Raw genomic sequence first — 26329 nt, forward strand, 5'->3', positions numbered from 1 at the left:
AGCTGCTTTGGAACAATCTGTATCGTATAAAGAGGTAGGTATAGAAATAATTGTGACTTGACAAATGAGGAACACAACAGGCGTGCTGCGGTTATCTACCTCTCCAATTACCCACATACATCACGGGAAAAAATCACAAAAATTTGCATAAACATGCCAACACCCACTCAATCTCCACTCATGTGCGTCCTTTCCACAGCTCCTGCTGATATTTATAGAGCCCTTGCGTTAACACCCGCCTCTCATGTCAACACTGTGAAGTGATTGGCTCTCGATAGGAAATAGTCTGCTCTGATTGGACCAAACGAGGTGTCCCTCAACGTGTTCCACGCCGATCTCTTCAGCAGTCGCTCCTTTATTTTCCACAGTAAATGACAACAAACACTCCCAACATATTAGCATTACCGTCCACAAACGACACGCTTTAACGGAACCGGTAAGAATATGTTTATACTTGTTTTCTGTGTAAGGTACTGTTTATAATATGGCCAACGGCTGCATGAGCGGCTGATTAGCAAGTCTGCTAACGCGGTATCTGCATTAGCTGCTTAGTTAAGACAGCTCATTTTAACAAATAATCTGACTGTACTAATCCTTTATATCGTGCGAATAGCTCGGGTTAGTTCATGTTGTGATTTTACTGCGATTGTAAATAAGTGCGCCATGTGTTTCATTGAAACCGGTGTCTGACTGAACTCAACAGGCCTGTGATTTTAAGTGATTGACATGTCACACGAATACGTATTAACTGATCTGGATCAATAGATTTCATTTTGAGATTACATTTTGGCTTCATAAATGTCAACGTGCTGTCAAATACACATCTTATTATTGGCTGTCTATTAGCAGCACAGCTAACACATGCTAACTGTTGTCAGTGAGAAATTCAGTCAGAGTGAATGACAGATTTTAGCAATGCAGTATTTGACTAGATAAGGTTAAATATGGTTTCTGTTTAGTCACAATCGTTTATTCTGCATCTGATTAGCCGTGTACTATGGAAGCACATTCCCTCCACATACGAAAAATAGCTTTGTTTTAAAATAATTAGGCTACATATGAAGTCATATTTATGAGATACAGCTAATAAGTGACACGAATTGTTGATAGTGAGTGTCTTGTGGTCAACGTCCCTCAAAAGCCTGATGGATCATAATTGATACTCACATTTGATTTTTCTAAACAATGATGTATAGATAATTAAGTATACCGAAGTTGCTTCAATCAGTGTGTGTTTAACTTGAAACATTACTAACAATACAAAAGTTATTCTTCTGTTAACTTAAGTAATCAGTACATATTTCACAGGTTTTTTTTGTGAACCACGACCTGAAGGAGATTGTTTGTTCTTTATGATACTAAAAGGCCGTTTACTTGGAAAAAAGACTTACTTGGAATCAGACAACAAAAGGCGTTTAGTAGATTGTGTCCAACAGGTTTTTCAACAGTTGATCATGTTGATATTTCAGAAGCCTTAGAAATGATCCGATGTAACACCGTAGGCGTTATTGCATTAAGACTTTTATATCCAATTTCCTCTGAATGTTTTTATTGGTTATATCACAGTTTGCATCATTTTCCAGTGTTTGGGAACCGGTTCAACAGAAGATTTTGTAATGAGTGGATGAGTTGAACTAGGTGTGTTAAATAAGGCTGTAGCTGTCAAGTGCACTTAGTAGTGACGTAGTACAATGTACACAGGACACACATCGACTTAAAGCCGATTTGCAAATCTGCCTTCAAACACAAAGCAAAGGTGTTGTTTAAAACAAGTGAGGGTGCCATTTTTAGTTGGAAATGTAATTATCATTTGGGAAAGAGAGGAGAAAACCGAGTGTTCAGTCTAGAGGCATGTGCATGATATTGCTGCAGTCTTATCACATTATAAGTGCTCTTATCAGCAGTATTGTTCTGCGGTGTTCCTCCGTGGCCTGTATCTGTCAGCGGCTGATATTAATAGTGTGCCGGTGATATATGAGCTCTGCTGAAGAGTACTGAACACATGTACTGTAGGTGCACATCACCCCACGGGACCAACTCACCTGAGAGCCGTCGGCCCCCGTGAGCCGTCTTCATGAACCGTTCAGAAAAATCCAGAGCCAGAACTGTTTTAATCAGCAGGTTAAGCTCACTGGGATTCGAGGATACGTCCACACTAGCGTTTTCCAAAAGTTTCTCGTCCAAACCTAAAAGCACTGATGAGGCTGTGTCCGAAGTCGCCCCCTTTACCCTCATTCACTATTCCCTACATTTGTCCGCTAATATAGTTCATTTGAAGGAGTGAATGAAAACAAGTGAGTGGATTTGGACACTAAGTCCACTTGGAAGGGATGCCGATATAGGGGTCTATCATCTAATAGCAAACAATCACGAGCCGAATCGCGATCTTCTCAATTTTGAGATACTATGGAGAATATCCAGACTGGAGCAAGCCTATGGACTTTATCTATTTGCACATTTTAAAACACAGTAAAATATTCAGTTGTCACAATAGTCATTAAACCCTGAGTTAAACTTTCAATCATTTTATCCCTCACCTTTGATCACCAAAATGACACATTTAAAAGTTTTTTCCGTGGAAAAGAACCCTGTCAGGCAAAACCTTGCCTCATTTAGTGTACGTGGTTTTATGAATATGCAAATGAGCCCCGCCTCCACTCACTCACTCAGCTCAGAGATCCACTGGTTGACGATCACACGTTGATCTGATTGGTTACAAGGTAGTTTGTGACGTCAGAAACACCAGCGATTTCAAAGTGTGTGTTTGAGACTGTCTTTGGTTCACTGCAGTTTTAAGGAGAAAATACTCAGCAATGCTGTCGACTTATGAATTTACACATGGTTTGTCTTAAAGCATATTAAAAACACCACATAGACATATAAACGACATTAAAAGCTGGATTTTCACCACAGGAGGACTTTAAAACACAGCATAGTCTTCACTATATGAATAAAAAAATATGTGATTCTTATTGTTAAAACTACTAAAGTTATTCAGAAGCCAAAATCAAAACAGAAACTAAAACTTGATTAATCGCACAGCCCTACTGCTGTTAAATTGTTTTTCAAATGCGTCACCAAGCATAAAAGAAACATGAGACACGTGATATAATTTGGCCAATCAGCACAATCTGTACAAATATACCTCACATTTCTTGTCGAATCTGTTTATACAGTCAATCTCAGAGCTCTTCCCCGTTTTAGATGTGTTTTGTGTGTTTTTCACCGACAGTGACGTCACGCGCTCTACAGAATCAGTTCATCTTAAACAGTCCTCTCTCTCATTTGTAGCTTTGGAAAGTCTGATTTATTCTATTAACAGGGTTCGTACGGTCATGAAAAACCTGGAAAAGTCATGGATTTTTAAAATGGCAATTTCCAGGCCTGGAAAAGTTTTGGAAAATGAATTAACTCATAAAGTTTTGGAAAAGTCATGGAAATTTGTTTTTCAAAATATCTGTGTACTTGAATTTGTTTAATTAATAAAATTGGGGAAACAAATTGCAATACTTTTTTCGTTTTACTGTGCGTTCACACCGGACGCGAATAGCGCGTCAAATTCGCGCCTGACGTGTCTAGAAATTTACGCGCGTCAGAGGCGAAATGACGCGTTTCCATTAACTAAAAGCGCTGAAACGGACATGAAAGGGGACCCATTTTTTTGGCCCATCTAGTTTTAGTCGCTGTCCTCAGTGCCGCAGAAAAGCGCTGAAACGGACATGAAGGGGAACTCATTCAGCGCTTTTCTACGGCACTGAGGACAGCGACTAAGTAGCCACACCTGTGTGGCTCTTGTGTTGCTGTCATCAGCTCAGTGCTTCAAATTAAAATAAGCTGCTTTGCATTTTCATATAGCTTCGTATGTGCCTTTCCATTACAGATTTGAGCAAAACTTTTTTTTTCTTCTAAATATCGATAAATAACTATTGCAAAAGGATGGCGTTTCCATTAACCGACTAAAACTTTTTTTTTTTTTTTTTTATCAGTCATTCCAAAAATCATGGCAACGGAGGACGTTAGTAGGTTTATATCTCACCCACCGCCCTACAAATTATTATTATTAATGTCTTATCCAAGTATTAATGTCAGGGAAAGACCCTTATGCGAACGGCACATAGGCTATATGCTAAGTTTCTTCATGTTTCTCCCTTGATTGTGGCATTTCTTTGAGAGTAGGCTATCCCTGTATTGTTTCTTTTATGAATTTAATAAGGAACCCTGGCTTTCATGTATTCTTTCTGTCCAAAAGGTCCGTGTTCTTTTGTGTCCACTCGTTTTTCCTTTAACCCCCAAATGAAAAACGAAAAATGAAGGGTTGTTGTAAGTAGGCTATTTTTAAAACGCAAAGTTGAACGCCAACATTTAAATTTGAACTGTAGGCTACACCAAATGCTGTGCGAAAAAGAAAAAAATATCGACAAATTTTCTGATTTTTGTTTATGACTTTTTGCCTCTTTGTTAAACATTTAAAATATATATGATTTTTTTCTTTTAAAAAATGTATTTGGTCTTTTATTTTCCGTGTTCACATTTATGAGGAAAAAACAATGTTACGTGACCGTTCTCCATTACGGTACTGAGTCCTCTGAGAGCGGCACTAAAAGACTTTAAAACTTACACAGAGACCTCAAACAGAAAGCACAAAGCCTTCCTAAACGAATTTCGTTTTGTATTAATTGTATCTTGATTTTAAAATGTTTCATTAACCAATTGCTTAATAGCCTAAATAAAAAGTAAATAGCAGAAAATAGATAATCACGACACAGAGGCGCCGGAGTGAACTGGATCATCCATGAACCGAAACTCAGCGTAAAAGGTAGCCTACTCGCCTCACAGACCTAAACAAAACTGAAATAGGCCTATATCTATTATCTACAGAAATATCTACTTTTAAACAGAACAATTCAAAACAAAATAAAACGATGTAGCCTAATCCGTATGAAATGTGCATTTCTCTCCGGCGTGTTCACTACTAAGAAGATCGCGAGTCAGTCAACTTCGTCTTTGCAGTCGACACAGAAAATACTTGTTTATTAATAAACAATTAAAATTGAGAGAGAGAGAGAGAATATAAGATTAGTTTGACTAATTTTGAGGACTTCTAATGATCTGTTAACAATCTCGTTTTTTTTTTGTTATGTTTTTTATGGCGTTTATCGCATTTTGGAAAAGAGCTCTTCAAGCACATTTAGATTTTTCATCCGCTACTAACGTTACCCGCCCACAAGGAGTTAATTAACATGTATACACAGATGTTTTATGGAAAACTATGTCATGAATATTTATCTTTAAGTCATGGAAAAGTCTTGGAAAAGTCATGGAAATTTAATGGTAAAAATGTGTACGAACCCTGTATTAAATATTTAATTAAATATTCTAGCAGTATTCTACGTTTTTTATTTATTTAAAAGCTAGCATATAGTTCACGTAGATACTTAGGAGTGTCATCAGTGATCCGTACCTATAGGCCCCACGGTTCGGCACGCATGTGATTCGCTGATTAGTTGGAAAGTTTATCCATCGTAGAGTGAAAGTTTATCAATTGACCGTTCGCAAAGACCCGCCCCCTTTAGTTACTGTTGCTATGTCCGACAAGCCACGCCACTCTCACTCTACACCATGTTCTCACTCTTTTTCCATGTTAATTAGAGTGTTTGTTCTATCCAGCCGTGACGATTCTATTTTAGAAACGGTTTCTATTTTTCTGCGACGTCGCGCTGGAACAACAAACACAAAGTGTGGCAATGATAATCTCAGGCACTGTTTATGTGCTTTATTTAATGTTAAAAGCGTGTAATGTGACTTTGAATATCATTTAGTGCTCCAGCTTTGAAGCTGTAAAAGCAACAATGGATAATTCACCTCAGATCTTGAAATTAAACGCATGGAAACAAGAACGTTCAAACTGTGAACAAACAAGTGTATTCTTTGACAAAGATTGTTTTAGTAACTCAGTAGCCTCTGTATTTCTAATAATGTTTAAATGGTGTAATATTTGTGAATTTGATTATGTTCTAATCCATTTTTTTGCGAGTACCGTCAAGATTACTCTCTGGTGCCGTGAGACTCCGCCCACACGCTGTTCTGATTGGCTGACTCCGCCCACACACTGTTCTGATTGACTGACTCCGCCAACACACACTGTTCTAATTGGCTGACTCCGCCCATACACTGTTCTGATTGGCTGTCGGTTTTGATTGATTTTTACGCATCTCGCAGTCGCGTCTAGTGTGGACAGACAAATTATTCGTCGCTGGAATATTATCGCATCGCGCCTGGTTAGGACACCTTGTAATGTCCATCCCTCCTCCAGTGTGACACTACATTGGTTTTAACTTCATCCATGATACATCAGACAAGATCTGCAGGTGTGTGTCGAATCTGTTGAACGTTTAGCATGTTATTCAATCGATTTCAGACGGTACAGGGCGGCTTTGAACTCATCCGCCCCTGATTTAGAGTGTGGTTTTTTTCACTGGTGTTGCGTTAAGAGCAGTTGTGCAGTTTGAGACATTAAGCCGTGCTCTGAGTAATGGCCTGACCCGAATCGAGCGCATGTTCGTGAATGGCAACTCGCAGCTTTCTTACAAAGCGTATTAGACGCAGTCTCCATTAGAGCGTTGATGTGCCTGTCGCCGCATCTCTCTTGACTGTATCATCATGTCGCGTCCCGCCAGTGTTGCACGTAAAAGCTCTCAACGCTCGCTCTTTCAACCTTTTAGCATTTAACTCTCACTTTTTTATGCCCCTCTCTTCTGGCCTTTAGCTATGGAAATGTCCCTGACAGATTTTTCCGTGTTAAAGGACCTGGATCCTTGCTTTTTCTGCATCTTTTCCTCCATCACCCATTAGAGACATTCGTTTCCCATCTCTATATATGAAGCGTCTGACACTAGACATTTGTTGAGCTCTTCCTTTGACGCAGCGTGTGGCCGTTTCCATCCACCTCTGTGCAGGTTTAACACCATTACCGGCTCAGCCATCAGTCTTTCTTGTCTTTTGAATGCTCGGGGTATCTAGAGCCATCCATCAATGCAAGCGGGTCATCGAGTCAATTAAGTTTCCACAACATTACAGTTCTGCCTGTGCACTTTGCAGAGGAAAGTGTCTCGTGCGGTTCACCGGCTCAGTTCTCCAACAAAGTTGGGAGGTCTGTAATATTCAGCTGCTCGCATAAACGGGAAAAACCTTCTGTTTTCAGATTCGTGAAATTGGCACGAGCTCTGAGCGACGCTGAATAACCGCAGTTAGGATGTGCTCGGCGTTCCCACGAGCGGGAAGCGCGTATCCCGTGTAATTGTCCAGGTTCCCTCAGATCCAGGTAGAGGTCGACATGTAGCGCACGGTTGACCTAATTAGAGTGTGTGCCGGCAGAACGCTGGATCGCGTCCCATGGTGCAACGGTGCCCTTCATCGTCATGTGTTGGTGTGGATAGTTGATTTTCTTTCTGTAATTGCTGCAGGCATTTCTCAAGCGATTGAAGTGACATTTCTTTCTCTCTTATGGTCTGTTTCTTCAGCTGTTTGCATTTCAAGTCATGATGAACGTCCTGTCAGATTTTCCTGCTTTATTTTGTGTTGAGTTTTGCATTGAGTTTTTTCTAGCAAAGGTCAATCATGTTGAGAATATTGAATATTGAGAAATGAGAATTGTAAATGGTCAACCATTTAAGATGGAATGACTGACGTTTTATCTATTATTTTTGTCTATATTATATATTTGTCTCTGTCTATTTAACCTTTGACAAGTACGATCATGGCGAACATTTAGATCTGCGTTCTGAGCCAGAGAGATGTGTATATATAGTATACATATCATGTATAGATATGAAACATACAGTCTTTTCAAACACACAATAACATTATTTCTGTTACAATAGTTCAAATGATCACAGAAGTACGGGATTAAAGTTTATAATATAGAGGAAATCACCATTTGAAAGTAACTTGGATGCTTCAAAAAAAGATTATTTCAATTGCATAGGTGATGAAAAAAATGTATTTGTCATTGAATCATTCATTCAAGAGATTAATGCAAAAATGCAGATTCATACTGTAATGAAGTCTTTATTAGGGATGCACGATATATCGGCCACCATATCGGTATCGGCCGATATATGTTCATATTTAACGTTAACGTTATCGGCCCGACAAGAACATTTGGCCGATGTGTTAAAGCTGATAAATAATGGATTATTTGCGTACTGCGTACTGTTCGAATTGCTTGAAATATGATTGGAATCACTTCAAAAAAGGAAAATAGTACAGTAAAGTGCAACGTGCATATAGGCTACAAAAAAATATAATAAGAAAATTATAATTGTGTGTTCGGGATGTGGGAAGTGGCTTTTAATAATAAGACTTGTTTTTGTAATCAGGCTCTCAAAAATTAGCGGTTTACCAACATATCGGTTATCGGCTTTCAAATATAAAGAATTATCGGTTATTGGTATCGGCCAAAAATGTCATATCGGTGCATCCCTAGTCTTTATGAATCATTCATTCAAATCAAAATTTTAAAAACAAATTATTAATTCAAATCAATTGAACATTTTGTCTAAACTTCTAGTAAATTGCATGTTGCTTAATTTTTTTTATTTGTCTATTTAGAATTATGATCTTTTAACAACAACAACAAAAAGTGATTTTCAACTTATTCTGAATATTGTCGCTCTACTAGGGAGTGTATTATAAAAACAGCTGAGAGTGTGATAGATGGAGCAAGTGTAGACCTTCATGAATGATTCTGTTGTTTCTCCAGGGCGTAATGTTCGATTGACACGTTGCAGGTGTGACAGCAGAGGTGGGTCTGTTGTGTTCGACTAGCAGGAGAGTTTTCATTCTTGGCCTTCTCATGTCACTTTCACTTTCTTTCTTTCTTTTGAGTTTTGTCAGCAATTTTTTGCACTGCTGTAGTTTTACTCAATAAGAAAAGTGTCATTGTCCTCCAACAGCCAAAAGTTCATTTTTAACCGTTACTAGTCGAGATGCTAATGTGTCCCGCCGTCATCACTGCGGTGTCACTGCTTCTCGTCACTGCTATTCTGCATTTTCACAAGACTAAACTTGTGTTATATGAACATGTTCTGTGTAGATCTTCCTCTGTTTGACAGGTTAGAATAGAGGAGATGCTGAAACACCTGCAGAACTGGTACAACCTTCGTTCACAAAATTCGACTTTCCGTTTCTTTAATCATTTTGTTAATTTCATTATGCTTGCAGGTACTAATAATTCATCAGTCCTTTTAGCTCGATTTAAAGGGGTAGTTCACCCAGAATTGAAAATTCTGTCATTTAGTCACCCTCATTTTGTTTTCTTTCAGTTTGTTCTAGCGTGTGACGAATGCATTTCACTCAGTAGTCTGGTCATTTCGTGCGCACTGGTAATCATATTTTTTCAAATGAAGACAAGGTAACGCTAATTTTACATACAGCGCACAGTGAAAACGATATGATTATGACACAGTGGGCAACTGGATATAGCACAGCATATTTTTAAATGAAGGATTTAAAGTTTTTCGATCGCGACTCCTGTGAAGCTGATCTTCTGTTCACATTCACTCACTTCGCCGGGACCGACCGTCACTCGCAGACACACGTTTATCAGGCTACAAATGCACACTTCACAAGATATCACAGCTGGATTCCATTAAATCTGCAAGCTTTGTGAAATTAAATGTTTATTAGATATTCAGAGATTTGTTTAAATGATGTAAATGCGCATTTGCTTATATTATAACATTTAATAAGCTATATTTAGAAGACGCTTTTATGCAAAAAAGGAACAAAGCTGAGTGTGGAGCGCGCACTGCATGGCACGGAGGCGCGGGCGTGACCACTTGCATTTTCCTATTAAAAGTGGAAACAACTTAAAATACTCTATCATTTCTGGTCATACAGAAAATAATAATTATTCTCAACTACTTTTATTTGTGTAAACTCACAATAACAAGAAAACGTTGTGCTTTTGTAAAATAAAATAAAACAATCAGACGCACTTTCATGATCTCCATAAACTGGAGCGTGAGAACTGAAACAAAATATAGTCTATAGGCTAAAGCTTGAAATGTCCACTTTAAAACGGACAAATTCGAATCGAAAGCTAATACCTTCTAATTATGTACCTAATCCGTATGAAAGGTGCATTTCTCTCTAAAAGCGCATCTGCTTAACAGCGGAGATGGAGATGTGATTTTAGCCGACACTTAGAAAACAATAGTTTATTAATAATATAAATGGCTCTTCTCATTCAGAACTGCGGGAAAAACATCAATTCCAGGTTCTAATCTGGCCTTTGAAAACCAGTAAAATCGACATGTTTTCCATATTAATTTGTGAATATTTTAAATGTTTAATAAAGGGGCAAAAAGTCATAAACAAAAATCAGAAAATGCGTCGGTATTTACTTTTTTCTGCAGCAGTTTGTGTAGCCAGTTCAAAATTTAAAAATTTTGGTGTTCAACTTTGCGTTTTAAAAAGACAACAACCGTTCATTTTTCGTTTTTCAATTAGGCTACGGGTTAAAAAAGGAAAAACGAATGGACAAAAGTAGCCTACATGGATCGTTTGGACAGAATACGAGACAGAGTTCTTTATTAAATTCATAAAAGAAACAATAATTAGCCTATAGGAATACTGGATTCTAAATCTCAAATAAATGCCACAATCAAAACCTCGGAGCAGAAAGGGCGAAACACCCAGAAACTCCTTATGTGTCGTTCGCGGTAGGCTACAAGGGTCTTTCCCTGCCATTAATGCTTGGATAACACGCCACGTCTCCTTCCATTAATCATAATAATAATGTCTAATGCGGTGGCTGTGATATTATATAAACCAACGTCTGTTGCCGTGATTTTTGAAATGACTTATCGTGAGAGAAAAAAGGACGTTTAGTCGCATATAACATCGGTTAATGGAAACGCCGTCATTTCGCAATAGTTTTTTATCGATATTTAGATAATAGCGCAAAACATTTGCGCAAATCTGTAATGGAAATGCGGCTATTTACACCGCGAGATATTCAGATATTTTATGTTGGGAAGGGGGATTGGTTTGTTAAACTATGAATGTGAAACCATAGTAAAAACAAGTGGCGTTGATTGACGCCAATCGGACGTTCATGTTTTTTTTCCGTCTATTTGAAAGTTAGGCTAATAAACGTTGCATTCTATACGGCCTGTCTTGATTATGTCATTTTTTTAAGTTACATAGCCTGCCTCCACTTTTCCTCAACTTGACTAATTAAGAGGCAATATTTGACCGGCATATCATCAAAATGTCCGGAAAACGAAATCTCTGCCGGTCACTTTGACCGGCACCATTTTTTTCTAGCGGAAACTCTGTCCCTGCAAGGATCTTAATCCTCTTCTAGTCTATCAGGGGTGGGAATTGGCAAAAATGTGACGATTCGATTAGTATTGCGATATTTGGGCCACGATTCAATATTGCGATTCTTAACATATTGCGATTCGATTCTGCGATATTGCGATTCATGTCCCCCATATTATTCAAAGGCATTACAGAGGAAAATAAGACTGCTCAACTCACTTCAAATGTCACATTTAATTCTGCGAACATTATCTTCTACTCATTAACTGAAGTGCAAAAACTTTGTCCTTGAACATTCAGCACTCAGGACCTTATTACAGGACGTAATTATTCTCTGAATAGAAGGCCTCTCACATGAATGGTGAGCTCCCAGCACATAACTTAAATTATTTAAATACAAAGCAGGCATAATAGAGTAACATAAACCTGAGAATAATCATATAAATAAGAGTAACTTAAGAGCTTCAATCAAACTGAGAAAAATACAACAAAAATGTGTCCTGCCAGAGTCCAGTCCTGTTGGCTGCAAGGTCATTAACTTTGGTTTCATTTGGAAAATTGGCGTTTTTGTTTAGAAAAAGGAGTTGGTCAACATGCCCACACTTTCGATTTGAAAGAAGTCGGAGCGAACCGGTTGTGATGGTGAAGCCATTTTTATTTGAATTTGCTGTTGAATGCACGACAACAAAGCACCGCAACAAGCGCCACCTTGTGGATGTAATGCGTAAATGTAAATTATCAGAGTAAACTCCGAGAAAACCCGATTTTAAAACAGATGATTTTATAATTAAATATTGCAATACTTTGCGCTACTGTATCGATATAATTGCGTGCGCAAAATATCGCGATACTGAGCAGAATTGGTCCCCCCCCCACCACTATAGTCTACTAACGTTTGGTCAACTATTAGAGGGCAGCCCTTGTTTCAAAGATGAATGAAAGTGTTATGGGTTTTGAATGGACAAACCCTTTCACACATGTGCAGAAGATGCTAACAAAAGTCCATGGTTCGTGTCTGGACTGCAGTACGTTCAACAAGTCCCATACACTCGTTCGGTCGCATACATGGTCTTGAGCTACTGAAGAATAATGCGGTGAGTGAGTCAATCACATCAAATGAAGCAGAATTAGCCTGGATGGAGTAAGTGCCGACGGCCGCCCTCGGCTTCATGCAATCGAACGTTTCTCAGGCTGTAATTGTCGTGTGACCCGAGGACAGATGCGGGAAGGAGTGGCGGTGGCAGTAAGTGTGCATTAAGCGTCACATCGCCTGCCGTTTTCTGTCCCCACCTGTCCTGTGCTATAGAAGCAGCATGTCACGGTGAAGAGGAACACTGTCGCTGCTCGCTGACACATCCTAAACCAGATCGGCATCTTTCCCCTGCTCTAATGAGGATGGAGAACAGTGTCCGCCGAGCGCTTGTCACGTCCCGATGAAGGCTCTTCTCCTGCTCGGCCCCCGGGGACCTCATTAGGCTTTTTTCTTTTTTTTTTTTTTCTTCTTTCCACCGTCTCCATGCAGGAATCACACCGTTCCTTAGGGAAAAATGTAAATAAACGCGTTTGTCACTTTAGCTCCCTCCCTGTTTTGCTTTTTCCAGGAAGAGAAATTGCATTGTGAGGCTTAATTAGTAAGCACTGCCATTATGCCTTCTTTATAATGTAAATGAAGCGGCCGAGCACTTGGAACTGTTGTCTCGCAAGCTTTGTGCCAGGTGTTTTCTGGCTGAAAGCTGGCGGTGCTTTTTTCATCCTCGCGCTAAAGAAAAAGACAACTGTACTGTGAAATCGTAGGACGAGCTATAATTATTTGACAGATGATTTTTTATTTTTTTCTCTCTCCCCTCCTCTCCGATCCACAGCTTTAGCGCTGTGAGTGACGACGCTTACTTTGATTTCCTTTGTTGCGGTCGAGCTTAGAAAAGGGATGATGATTTTCCGAATGCTGTGGCTGTCAAGCGTTGGGATTCTCTTATTCTCTCGTCTCTCTCTCTCTCTCCTCTTTTTTTTCCCGAGAACTTGATTCCCGGAAATCTAGGAGTTGGAACGGTCATGCATGTAACGGTGGCGGGCGCTTCTCCCCGAGGGGGTTTAGCGCTTGATTAATATTGAAAATCTATAAGTCTTCCCCCTTAGCGGCAGGTTTTATGAGAGGAAATGTGGAATGATAATCTTGCCCACCTGCTCCCACCATCCTCACCGGCAGCACGAGCGAGGGATGATGATGAGGGAGATCTGGGAAGGATTATGACTTGGAAATTGACAGTGACGGAGGACGAGGCCGCAGTCCATCCCGGGCTTGAGTTGATTTATTCTGGAGGAACTTTTGCTTGTCTCCCTTTGTCCTGTAAATCTGGCCTGAATCTTGAGCTGTGTGTCAGCCAATCAGATTTAGCAGCATCACCTGTCCGTCATGTTTTCAGTGTTAAAATGCTGATTAAATAATATATGAGATTAAAGTTAAGATATGAACCCTTCAGTTTTTCCCCATGATTCATAAATCCACATTTCAGCAAGACTTTTATGCAAGATATTTGGCCAATTATGTTGGAATATGAACAACAGAAGTTCCTCCTCCCGTCACTTACAAAATCTATTGAAATCTATTTTCAAGCGGTGATTTGGTGGGAGGAATTATGTAATTATTATTTGAGTGGCTGGAATTAATTATAGTATTATAGTGTATAAATGCCTTATATACAGTGATTGATTATATTTATATATTTTTATATATTTATTTATTTATTTATTTATTTATTTATTTATTTATTTATTTATTTATTTATTTATTTTCAAAATGTAAACGATGCAAAGTCCTTGAACATGGAAAACAATAGAAGTTACACAAATTTTGGAACTAAGCAAAGTTTGATTTATTTTCCACAAAGATAAACGTGTCACCACACACACACACACACACACACACACACACACACACACACACACACACACACACACACACACACACACACACACACACACACACACACACACACACACACTAGGGCTGGGATGATACACCTAGCCTATCTCCTGATTTGATACTATCACAATACTTGGGTGCCGATACGATATGTATTGAGATTTTTTTTTTTTTTTTTGTAATTGCACAAGTATTGCTATTCAATATTACAATGTTTTGAGATTTTGATATATCCGTTCAAGCACAAGAAGACGTGAAAGAGATCTCGATTGAGCATTCGCAAGCGGCTTTCTAGGCGCGCGCTTCACACAAAACTCCTCACAATATTGAATCGAGTTCTCACAATAGATTTATTTTTCCAGCCCTAATACAACCCTGTGTTTTGAGAGGGATGTGGGACGCGAGAGGATGACGGAGACCGTCTCTAGTCTAATATCTTCATGTTTTCTCCCGATGTTTCCAAAGCAATTGTTGTAAAAGCTCTGAAGAGCACATTTGATCTTCTGCAGGTGCGAGATGTTTAGGCCGATTTGTTATTGCACAGTATCACAATACTCGGGTGCCGATAGGACATGTATTGTGATTTAAAAAGAAAAGTTGTTATTCTACAAGTATTGCGATATTTCAATAGTACAATGTGCGATACACTAAACTTGACGTGCCTTACCAAGTCTAACAAGCACAAACTGTGCAAGTGTCTGTCCTACAGCGTTTTACCACAGTAAAGGACAGAAAGAAACGTTTATAATCCCCTGTGAAAAAGGGGGTGAGGCAAGATTTGTGAAAAGAAACAAGAGATTGCATGTCAGTAACTGTGTATGCGCTCTGACTGTGTGCAGGTGTTGCGGTGAAGCTGTTGCAGGTGCGTTGAGTGTGTGTTTCCCATTATCCTCTCTGTTGCTGTGAATCTCACCAGCACACGGTGACGTTCCCTCCTCTCTAACTGCCCAATCTTGTAAGCTAATGTGTTGAGAAACGTCCGGTTTAGTGACACGAGTCCTCGTCAGTCTCGAAGTCACCGGCGCTCACGTGTTAAAGCGAAGAGGGAGCGTCGAACTCGCCATGCTGTGTGATGTTGGCTCAGGGTTTTTCTGGAAGGTCACGCCACAGTTGTTGGCAGTTTCTCCGCCCGTGTGCCCTGATGTGTTGATGCTTCTCGCCCACACACACACACACATCGCTCGCACCTCCGCCTGTCAATCTGACTTCACCACCTGAACACGGGTAATAAACTTGTGCGGCAGCTCAATGACACGCGTGTCAATTTGGGTCGTGTTTTCAGCACCTCATTGTTCCTTTGAGCAATTACAGATACACACCTCAGAACCGAAGATGGAGTGTGTGTGTGTGTGCGCTTTCAGGAGAAATCATCAAATATTAACATGTCACAGACGATTTTAAATGCGAGACTCGCGGCTATTTGTTCACTTTTGTCAATAAAACGGTGCACAAATACAGCTCGCATAATGTTTCTCATCATCTTCTCATTATTAGGATATTATGTGCTGCCGCGTTATTACTCGTCGTCGCATTGTTTTTTCTGAGGACTAATGTAACAGCGTTCAGTGAGCGCACGCTTTCCTGCGTCGCAGCTCTGTGGTGCTCCACTGAAAATAGATATTAGTGCCTCCATGTTACGCTGCGGCTGCAGTAATTGTCTGAGAGACACGAGGTGTCCGTTCTTCTGTCTCCGTGCGGGAGCAAATCTTCATCTCCTCTCGTTGAGTAATAGTTCACACACACACACACACACACACACACACACACACACACACACACACACACACACACAAATTGAAATAAATTGATTATGGGGTGAAGATTCCTGCGTGCAGTTTATCAGCGGTGCAATTATTTCAGTGCAGTGGAAGTGTAAAGATGTGAGCACATCTAAATGAGAATTTTGGTTTAATTATATGTAAATTACAGTGAGATTTCTTCAGATGGTGTTTTTTTTTTGTGGCGTTATTACCTTTTTATTTATTTTTATGTTGCATGTGCATCAGTTATTTATAAGTCTAAAATCAAAGTAACGCTCTATTAGAAAACATGTTATATTAACAGCTGTTTTGTTATTGCTTGTGTATTTGTAAAAAATCAATTAATAATCATTGATCAATATTTTTTGACACTCTCAGATGAGAACGAACCTTGAACTGAAGTGAGTTGAATAATGAATGACACTTGTCTTCTATAGAGCCGATTGGTTTCATAATTGACGAATTTGCAACATTGAACTGAATTGAATCAACATCGACCTGATTTTATCTGAGTAATGACACTATAGTCTGTTTAGAGACGCATAATCTGATCTGAAAAGTGTCATATTTGATGAAGTTTGCATCATTTGATTCTGTTATTTGTCTGTTTATCACAGTGAAGCTGCTTTGAAACGATCCGTATTGTAGAAATAAAGCAGACTTGACTTGTTACGGGTTTGTTGGGAGTGTTTTAGAGCGTTTTATCTGAAAACGACACGCTAATAAATGCATTTGAAGTGTTTGTTGGCTAAGAAACGATCTGTGTTGTATAAAGCGCTATGGAAATATAGGTGACTTGACTTGTTTTAGGGGTTGTTTGGAGTGTTTTAGAGCGTTTAATCTGGAAACGACTCGCTAATTAATGCATTTGAAATATTTGGTGGCTTTGAAACGATCTGTGTTGTGTAAAGCGCTTGGAAATAAAGGTGACTTGGGAGTGTTTTAGAGCGCTTTATCACGCTCATTTGTGCATTTGAAATATTTGGTGGCGTTTGTGGGCCATTTAATTGAATAGTGCTAATCTTAATGACTGTCCGTGTGCAAACGCAATTGAAAAGCACCCTACAATTATTGATTAAACCCTCTTGAAACGGATCTGGCATGTGACCTGGCCTCTGTAGACCACCAACCCCTCCCAACAACGCGCTCGGGGGGGGGGTATTTTTGGGGTTGGGGGTGAAGGTAAACCACCCACGTCTCCCCCCTGACACCTCGGGCTCGGCTGTTTGGCTAATGAAGAGCTCAATTTAGCCAGTGACGTGCCGCGAGCGCAGTCGCGCGCTCTGACTGGCTGAGCGCTAATGACATCACGTTGGCCAGCCGTTGATTTGCCGCTGTCTCTGAGGCTTCGGGCGAGAGTCTCAGCCATGGGCTTCGAGAGTTAGACGCACACAGAGAAGCTCTCGCTGAAGACTGAGACACAGAGAGGAGGAGGAGGAGGAGAGAGGAGGAGGAAGAAGAGGAGGAGGCGCTTTAGGGAGCGCAGAAGCCCATGCAGTCTCGGGTAATATGGAAACTAACCCTCTGATCCATGGAAATAATGACAGCGAACATGTGTCAGGTGAGTGTTCGATGCGGACGCACAGGTAACGCGTGAAGATCCAGGTGTTAGAAACTTTGCTCAAGGCAGGAAAAGCAATGCAAACTGTTCGTTTCGGGGGGAATTTTGGGTTTCAAAAGCATAAATGTGAGTGTAAATGAATGTGCTCTAGTTGTTGCTCGGGGTGAATGTGATGCTGAGATCTCGACAGGTCTGTGAAACGTCTCTTCCCATCTCGGTTCATCGTGATGGAGACGTTCTCCAGTTCTCCAGTGTTGTAGTGGATAAAAGCGTGTGCTAAAGGCATAAATGTGACTGTAAATGCATATGCTGGAGTTGTTGCTGTCGTGGGGCTCGTCTCAGAGGAGGGGAATGTGCTTTTGGACCGGAGACGTTCTCCAGTCCGGTGTTGTAGAGCTGAGCTGGTGTCGGGTGAGGTGAGGACGATCATGTGCTGGTGCGGTTTGTTAATGTATGAGCGCTGCCGTTTACTCTAACAGTTGCTGTGAAGTGCACTTGATCAGTGTGTGATGACTGCTTGTATTTCAGTCTGAAGTTTGGCGTGTGTATGTGTGTTTTACCTGTGATTTCCTCTGTGTGTGTGTGTGGAGATGGGCTTTGTTCGGTGTTTCATGTGGTCGTGTAATTGAGCAGATGGAGGTGTTTGATCACACAAGCGGCATCCGAGTGTCCTCATCCTCTCAGCGGTGGCGCTGGTGAAATCAGATTTATAAATGCATTTAATTTGCACACTTTGTTAAATCTAAACTTGACTTGAAAATTCAGTTTTTCTGAATCAACACATTGTCTTTTTCAGAGCTGCTTTTTCCAGCTGAATTTGTCTCATATTTGATGAAGTTTGCATCATTGATTCTGTTATTTCCCTGTTTATCACTGTGAAGCTGCTTTGAAACAATCTGTACTGTATAAAGCGCTGTAGAAATAAAGCATTTTTTATTCAAATTAGAATTAGAAACTCGTTTTGTCTCGGTTAATATCTCGAGACTCGCTCCTCTTTCTCTATTTATTTAATAATAAACTGTTTTATACTGTGTTTTTAGGCAGCTGTCAATCATCTGAGCATAATTGACCGAAAAATAATGACTTGCGGAGCAGATGGGGCTCGTATTAATAAGTACGCCGTGGTTATGAATGTATGAAGGAAAAGCTCAATAACAAAAAGCTGTTATTTATCATATGCAGTCATTAATTAAGAGCATAGATTACACCTGATGACGCGTCTGCAAAATGATTAAATGTATATGAATGATTACAATGCATTGCTGGGTTTAAATAGTACATTTACTGTTCATTTTTAGGACAGCCTTTTATATTTTTTAAATATATATATTAATAAATATACATAATTGTCAGTTTTTCAGGGTTTGAGACGTGGCTTATATCGTCAGCCGTCTGTGTTGAACATTTCACAAACGGCATGTAGAACAAACGGCTTATTTGTCTAAGCTGACAAAATCAATACATGTGCGGCGCTCGTCTGACAGCAACACCTATGTCTCATTTGAGGAGTTCAGATTGATAGTGCCATCAAACTGTGTATTTCTCTTTTCCCGTTTCATTTTCCCAATCCTCCTGTCAGCAGTTCCCGGCGCGCTCGACCGTGAGACGTCTCATTCAAACATCGTTTCTGTCTGCTACACACGGGGCCTGTTAGCGGCGGATGTGGACTCCGTCCTCGCCAAGCTTGAGGGGGAAAAATACTGATTTATGGAAATCCAGTCATGTTTTTAAGCCTCGATCAGAGTTAGTAAACTGTTGTGCATTTGACATTCAGTGTGACCAATTCTGTTGCTGGATTTCACGCCGTGTTTGTGCTCTCTCTCTCTCTCTCTCTCTGTCCTCGTTTTGAAGGTGTGTGTCCGTGCAAGCGTATGGTGTCACCAGATCCTGGCACGCGTCCCTTTCCTCCTCTTTGTCCCCTGTCGAGTCTCCATCTTTCCTAGCGTCCGGTTCGGATAAGAGAACAAGCTGTTTCTCTCCGCGTTACGGCCCAAATGCTGTTCGAGCGCTGCGTTTAAGAAGGGAATATGGGAGTTTGCAGAATTCATTTTGAAGGATGTTTGCGAGTGTATAGCGCGCCGTCACTCCCACATGCGGCGAACAGACGCAGTGATTTGACAGCTACCTGTGTCATTGCGCACACACACACACACACACACACACACACCCGGAGGCTTCAGATCTCATGAATATCAATCAGCCGCGGCCATCAGCCTCTTAAATAATGCAGAAGCGGCGCCTCGCTCGCATTTGGCTGATAAATGCGTTGCGTCGTCAGCGCTCTGCCCCGCCGAGTGTTTGTTTAGCTGCACCCTCTTTCATCTCTGACCTTGTTTTCATGTCGTTTTACTAAAGGTCAAAGTGCATCGCGGGGAAATATTCAAAGCTCTTGTTCAATGATGCTCTGGTCCGTTCTGCGTTAGAACTCATTCAAAAACCACAAATCAGGGTAACTTTGCAAGCGAATAAATCGTTTCTTTTCCCGTTTTTTTTCTTGCATTCGTGTTCTAACCCGTCGTTCTTCGGTGTTTGCAGGCTTATTTAGTAAGATTATGCCTGAAAAGGGCTTTTTAAAAATTATTATTACATGTTAATTAAAAAAAAAAAATTATAATATGACTTCTTGTGTTTGTTTGCTTGGGTTTTATTGTATTTATATGATATTTGTATTTTTGTAATTGAATTTTTGCCATGAAAATAGCCTTAGATGCTGACATGGCATTAAATCAAACCATCTGTCCATCTGTCTGTGTTTGCAGGTTCCTGAAGGACATGAGAGGCTTGCTGGCGGCCGGCGCTGTTGTGATCTGGCTGTGGTGCTGGTGAAGAGGACATGGGCCGCCGCTTCAACTCATGCCACAACACGCTCAACAGCGCCACTGAAACGGACCAGGGTTCGGTCTTCACGCCAGGGCGACGTCAACAGGCCGCCATCGGGTAACGGCGCCGCTCGTGAAGCTGAAACACTCTCGTTTAGTCTAGTTTTTAGCATAAGGAGAAGATCCACCAACATGTTCTTTATCCCTCAAGCAGTGAGAAACCTTTTTTTATTGAGTTAACTCTTTGAAAAATATTAAAGAAACCATAACTTCAGCAAAAATGTATTTTAAAAATATGACATAGTTTACTATAAATTATAGACAGGCGTTTTTTCACAAGCAATGCTAATAAAATGTAATTCAATTTTTTTTTCTGCATAAGATCAGTTTCATTACTGCAATCAAACACTAATATTTGAGCTGGTCCTTCAATGGACAGAAAGTAATACTGAAAACTAACAGCATGACAGATGTGAAATGAATCCTTAATGCACCTTTGAATTTTGCATATGTATGATAAGTACTAAAAATACTATAGTAATGGATTATAGAAAAGTAAAAAAAAAAGTGCTTTTAGGCAACACACTTGAGCAATTCCTCAAAATCATACAAATAATTCATACTTAATGAAATTTTAAAACTAATGATGCTTTCTTACTCGATTCTTTCTTTCTTTTTTTTAATGGGTAAAAAAGAGAAACTTTTCTGCGGGCAAAAATGTGTGTTTTAAAACACCAGGATACAGTGTGACGAAGAGAACGAGCTTTCTGCTCATCTATAAAAGTCTTTTATAATGTAATAGCTATTTCATAAGCAAGTAACAAGTCATTTTGATTCAAAGCGGTCCTCGTCGCTCTTCAGGTCGATGTTTTAGCGTGCGGTTTGACGCTAACGCCGACCGCCTTCACAGGTTTCTCCACCATCTGGATGAGGTGTCGTCTCGGTGGGGATTTGGACCGCCGCTCGTGTTAGAAATCTCACTCGGTGCTAACGTGTTAATGAAAGTCTGAGACGGGTGTAATTCTCATTAACTCATTTTGCCCTTCAGATTCTTGTGCAAGACACTCGGCTCATAATTGCTAGAGGTTAATTGGTTTGGGTAACGGCACTCATGCACACCGTCTCCCTTGAGAACTCAACTACGTCATTGAAGACGTCATGCTTTTTTAAAAAATATAAACTCATGCTTTTTATGCTCTCATTGACCGATTTGCAGCAAATACCTGCAGTTTATAGTTAAATCATAGAAAAGCATAAACGCTTGAGATTTATATGTGCTTAATAGGGGTGTAACAATATATCATCGCACTATATATCGCAATACAAAAATGCAGCAATGTGTATAGTTCACCCAAAATGAGAAAAAAATTCAAGATCACTGAGTTTCTGTTTTAGTGTCAGTACTACATTAAACTACTATATATAATGTTGAATATAATGTATAATAATGCAATGGGGGAATATTGTGGGTCCAGATAATGCCAAATGTCTGATGTTACCAGTAAAAAGTGGCCTTCATTATTTTAAATATATCTAGTCGTGAAACAATGCAAGCATATTCATCTAAAATAATTCTGTTTTCATCTTCAGAATCATGAATATTGTTATTCTGGTGTCTCTATTGTCCTGTGCTTTGGGTTTCAGCTCCAAGTCCAAGTCTATTCATTTACACACCAATGTAATATCAAATTTAGCATTTTAATCAACAGTACACTTTCTGTTAACCTTTTATCATATGTCTTGGAGTATCGCAATAATATCAATATGTGACATGAGGGTCTCGTTACACCCCTAGTGCTTAATGATAAAGCAACTGAATCAGCCACTGATGATATTAGAGGTAGTTTCTTTTATTATTATTATTAGTATTTTATTTTATTTTATTTTTTAAATGCATTAAAATAATTCCATCATGTGTTTCAGGTTCCAGGCTCTTGGTAGACGCTCCAAGTAGCCGTGTCTGATGAGGATGTCTGATACTGTCAGCGAGACTATGAGAGCTCTGGACGAAAACACCTCGACCGCAGCCGACCTCGACCTCGACACGTCACAGAACCAACGCCACCGTGAAAACTGCAGCGACGACAGGACTGAGACGCAGGTAACGTGACGTCAGGACAAAAGAGTCTCGCTTTCCTTCAGAGCCTTTCGTTTCAGTGCTCAGCTTAAAGAACAAAACCACAAGCTTATTGGAGAGAAACGGATACAATTTTGGTAACTTTACAATAAGGTTCGTTAGTTAACATTAGTTAACTACATTAGTTTACATGATTTATACAGCATTTATGGTTACACTTTATTTTGAGGTGTCCGTGTCACAGTGTAATTATATATTTACTGAGTAATATTAAGCAACTACATGTACTTACTATAGGGTTAGGGTAGGATTAGGGTTTGATTGAGGGTTAACAAAGATTAACAAATACAGTAACAACTGTATTGCTCATGTTTAGTTCGTGTTAATTAATACATTAACTAATGAACCTTATTGTAATGTTACCAAAGTTTTCTCCCAGTCAAAAAGTGTTTGCGAACACTCAAATGAGATGAAGACTAATAATAATTATTATTATTTTGCACGCAGCAGGTTACGTAATGCTCTGCAGTGATTGGATGAAATAAACTAGCACATTCAGATGTGCAATTATTGATAGGTTTTTAATTGATCGTTAACCCCCTACAGGCCGTTTGCTGCGATGACATTGTTCTTCGCACATATCGATCAGTATAGTTCGTTCTGTGCTGTAGAAACGGATTGTCCCTTTTGTTTGTACGGAGAGCAAGGGTCAGCAAAACAAACGACCGAAGCGATTGTTCTGTTTAGCCACAGACGCCCTCAGGAGTCGAGCGATCAATCGCCGGGTAATTGTGTTATGAGAAGCGGCAGACATGGACAAACTCTCAGCCGTCTTCAGATGGTGAAGGTTACAGCAATGAGAGTTTCTCTTCTCTGCGTTTAATTCCCTTTGCCATCTTTTGAAAAGCGCTAGTGAAAAGCGAGCGGATGACCGAGTCGACAGCCGTGAACGTCCCGCATGTTGCCCGAAGGGACTCAGCGAGGGTCTTCATGGCCATCTGGCTCTTCTCTCGCGGATCTTGGCAGCTCCTGCCCACAATGCAACTCTACCTGTGTGTTTTACTGAGAGCGCAGACGGTCACGTTACACAGACTCTTCCAGCATCGGTTGTCAGCGAAGGCTCTGTGTGGCCGTATGCCAGATTCAGCCTCTCAGGGAATACATTATGTTCAATAGCCAATTAAAGCTGAATAACCATCCGTCATTATTCAGTAAAGACACCCTGTGCTTATTAACAATCGGCCACTTCTGTCTGTTGAGGCTGAGAGAACAACCGAGACAAAAGACATGTGAACAAATGATGTACTGGATCACTGTGTGTGCGTGTGCGTGTGTGTGCGTGTGTATGCGTGTGTGTCTATATAAATGTATAATAAATTATATATACTTAATAATATTAAATGTATATATAATTTAAATGTTTTTTATATATATATATACATATATATACACATATATATATATATATATATATATATATATATATATATAAAAAACATATATATATATATATATATATATATATATATATATATATTAAAAAACATATATATATATATATATATATATATATATATATATATATATATATATATATATATAAAAAACATATATATATATATATATATATATATATATATATATATATATTAAAAAAACCATATATATATATATATATATATATATATATATATATATATATATATATATGGCATTTTATATAATATAAACATTATATATTTATTATGTTTTTAAATTATAGATCTTTTTAATATAATAATTGTATATATAATTGGGAACACAATCACTTTAAATTATATTACATATATAATATTTACATTTAAATTATTGTTTTTTTTAAAATATAATTAAAATGTAAATGTAATTTTTTTTATATTTTTTATATAATGATTTTATGAATTTCCTTCAATAAACTCCTAATTACTGCTCATTGATAGTAAGGTTGTAGTGGTTATGTGTAGATTAAGGGATGTTGAATATGATCATGCAGAATAAGGCATTAATATGGCTTTATAAGTGCTAATAAACAGCCAATATCCTATTAATATGCGTGCTAATAAGCTTAATACTCAATATGTGTTCCCTAATCTATCTAAGTGCTACCATATAACATTATATATTTATTTTATTATATATAATTTTTTTATATAATTATTTTTTTCCCAGTGTGTCCAGAGTGATTCTGTAATGGGTTTTCATCCTGAGGGATCATATTTCCATTATATTATATTAGCAGAAACCTCAAAGGTATCCCTAAAAAGGACATTTCAAGAGCGTGACACTCTTTCTTTCTCGTGTCCAATGAGGGAAGATGTGCAGCTGTAAATCTAATGATGGCTTTTGATTGACACTCCTGCCTTTTTTATTAATCTAATCGTGTCCAATATATTTGAATGAAAGGTTTTCATAAATCCCAGGACTGGTTTAGTGTTGAATATATATTTATTTTACGCCCAGAGAAATAATATTCCTGTTGGTCGATCTCAGAAACAAAGTATTATTTTTTTCCCCTAAATGAAACCATGAAGAAAGGAAGAAGCAGTTGCTGGTTCACTCATTTGATGTTTAATAAATAGTTTTTCTGATAAGTGGTTCAGATGAATGTGGCCTTATGTCCGTTTCTCTGCAGCATCTCATGCAGAGCTGAGCTTTTTTTGTAGCTTGTGATGTAGAAACATTAATCACGGTGAGATTCACATGCTTCATTGTGTCTCATTGCCCACCATACAGCGGCAAATCCCCGGACAAGGCACTAAAAGATCCAAGGTACCGCGTCCTGAGGCATGAGCACGAGTGTTTGCTGCTTCCATCCGTCAGACGGTTCAGTGTTTGCTGTCGGTCACTGTGTGTTTGCTCATTGTAACGGGCGGCTTGTGTGTTCTGAGGAGTTCGGAGACGTCGTCATGTACCGCCGTCATGATTTGGTTCAGTTCTCTGCATGATTCTCATCAGTCTTTCCTGAGGATCATACGTTTGATCACACGTTTGCATTCAGTTTGATGAGGCCGTTTCATAATCAGTGACCCATGTTTGTTATGTTTGCATGGGATTTTTTTTAAATAAACACTGCCGTTCAAAAGTTTTCGATTTAAGTTTTATTTAATGTTTTTAAAAGAATCTCTTCTGCTTACCGAGGCTGCATTTATTTGATTAAAAATACAAAAAAAAACTGTAATATTGTGAAATATTATTACAATTTAAAACCACTGTTTTCTAAGTGAGTATATAGTAAAGTGTAATTTATTCCAGTGATCAAAGCTGAATTTTCAGCATCATTACTCCAGTCTTCAGTGTCACATGATCCTTCAGAAATCATTCTAATATGATGATTTGATGCTCAAGAAGCATTTATGATTAGTATCAATGTTGAAAACAGTTATTTATATTTTTATTTCAGGATTCTTTGATGAATAGAAAGTTCAAAAGAACAGCATTTTTCTGAAAAAGAAAGCTTTTGTTACGTTAAACACTACCGTTCAAAAGTTTGGGGTCAATAAGAATTTTTATTTAATTTTTTTGGGGGGGAAATAAATAAAATAAATCAATAATTTTATTCCTCAACTTTCTTTTCATCAAAGAACCCTGACATTTTTTTTTTTACACAACTGTTTTCAACTCATAATAATAACGAATGCATCAAAACCGCATATTAGAATGATTTCTGAAGGATCATGTGACACTGAAGACTGGAGTAAATTCAGCTTCGATCACAGGAATAAATTGCATTTTAAAATATATTGAAATAGAAAAAAGTTATTTTAAATTGTCATAATATTTATCAATATTACTGTTCTTTTTGTATTTTTAATCAAATAAACACAGCCTTGGTGAGCAGAAGAG

At 38.8% G+C, this 26329-nt stretch overlaps 1 protein-coding gene across 3 annotated transcripts in view; it reads left to right on the plus strand.

Annotated features, from left to right (window-relative positions):
- The first annotated feature begins 282 nt into the window (after nt 1-282).
- The window catches only part of LOC309502306 (R3H domain-containing protein 1-like), a 59628-nt gene continuing 33581 nt past the window's right edge, over nt 283-26329 (plus strand). For all 3 annotated transcript variants that reach the window (XM_082174649.1, XM_082174648.1, XM_082174650.1), the window contains exons 1-4: nt 283-436; nt 20332-20509; nt 22315-22492; nt 25220-25255. In XM_082174649.1, coding sequence (XP_082030775.1) covers nt 22355-22492; nt 25220-25255 — 174 coding nt within the window. In that variant the 5' untranslated portion in view covers nt 283-436; nt 20332-20509; nt 22315-22354. The remainder of the gene's footprint in view (nt 437-20331; nt 20510-22314; nt 22493-25219; nt 25256-26329) is intronic.

Source organism: Leuciscus leuciscus (assembly GCF_965113295.1).
Source record: "Leuciscus leuciscus genome assembly, chromosome: 7".
Lineage (NCBI taxonomy): Eukaryota > Metazoa > Chordata > Actinopteri > Cypriniformes > Leuciscidae > Leuciscus > Leuciscus leuciscus.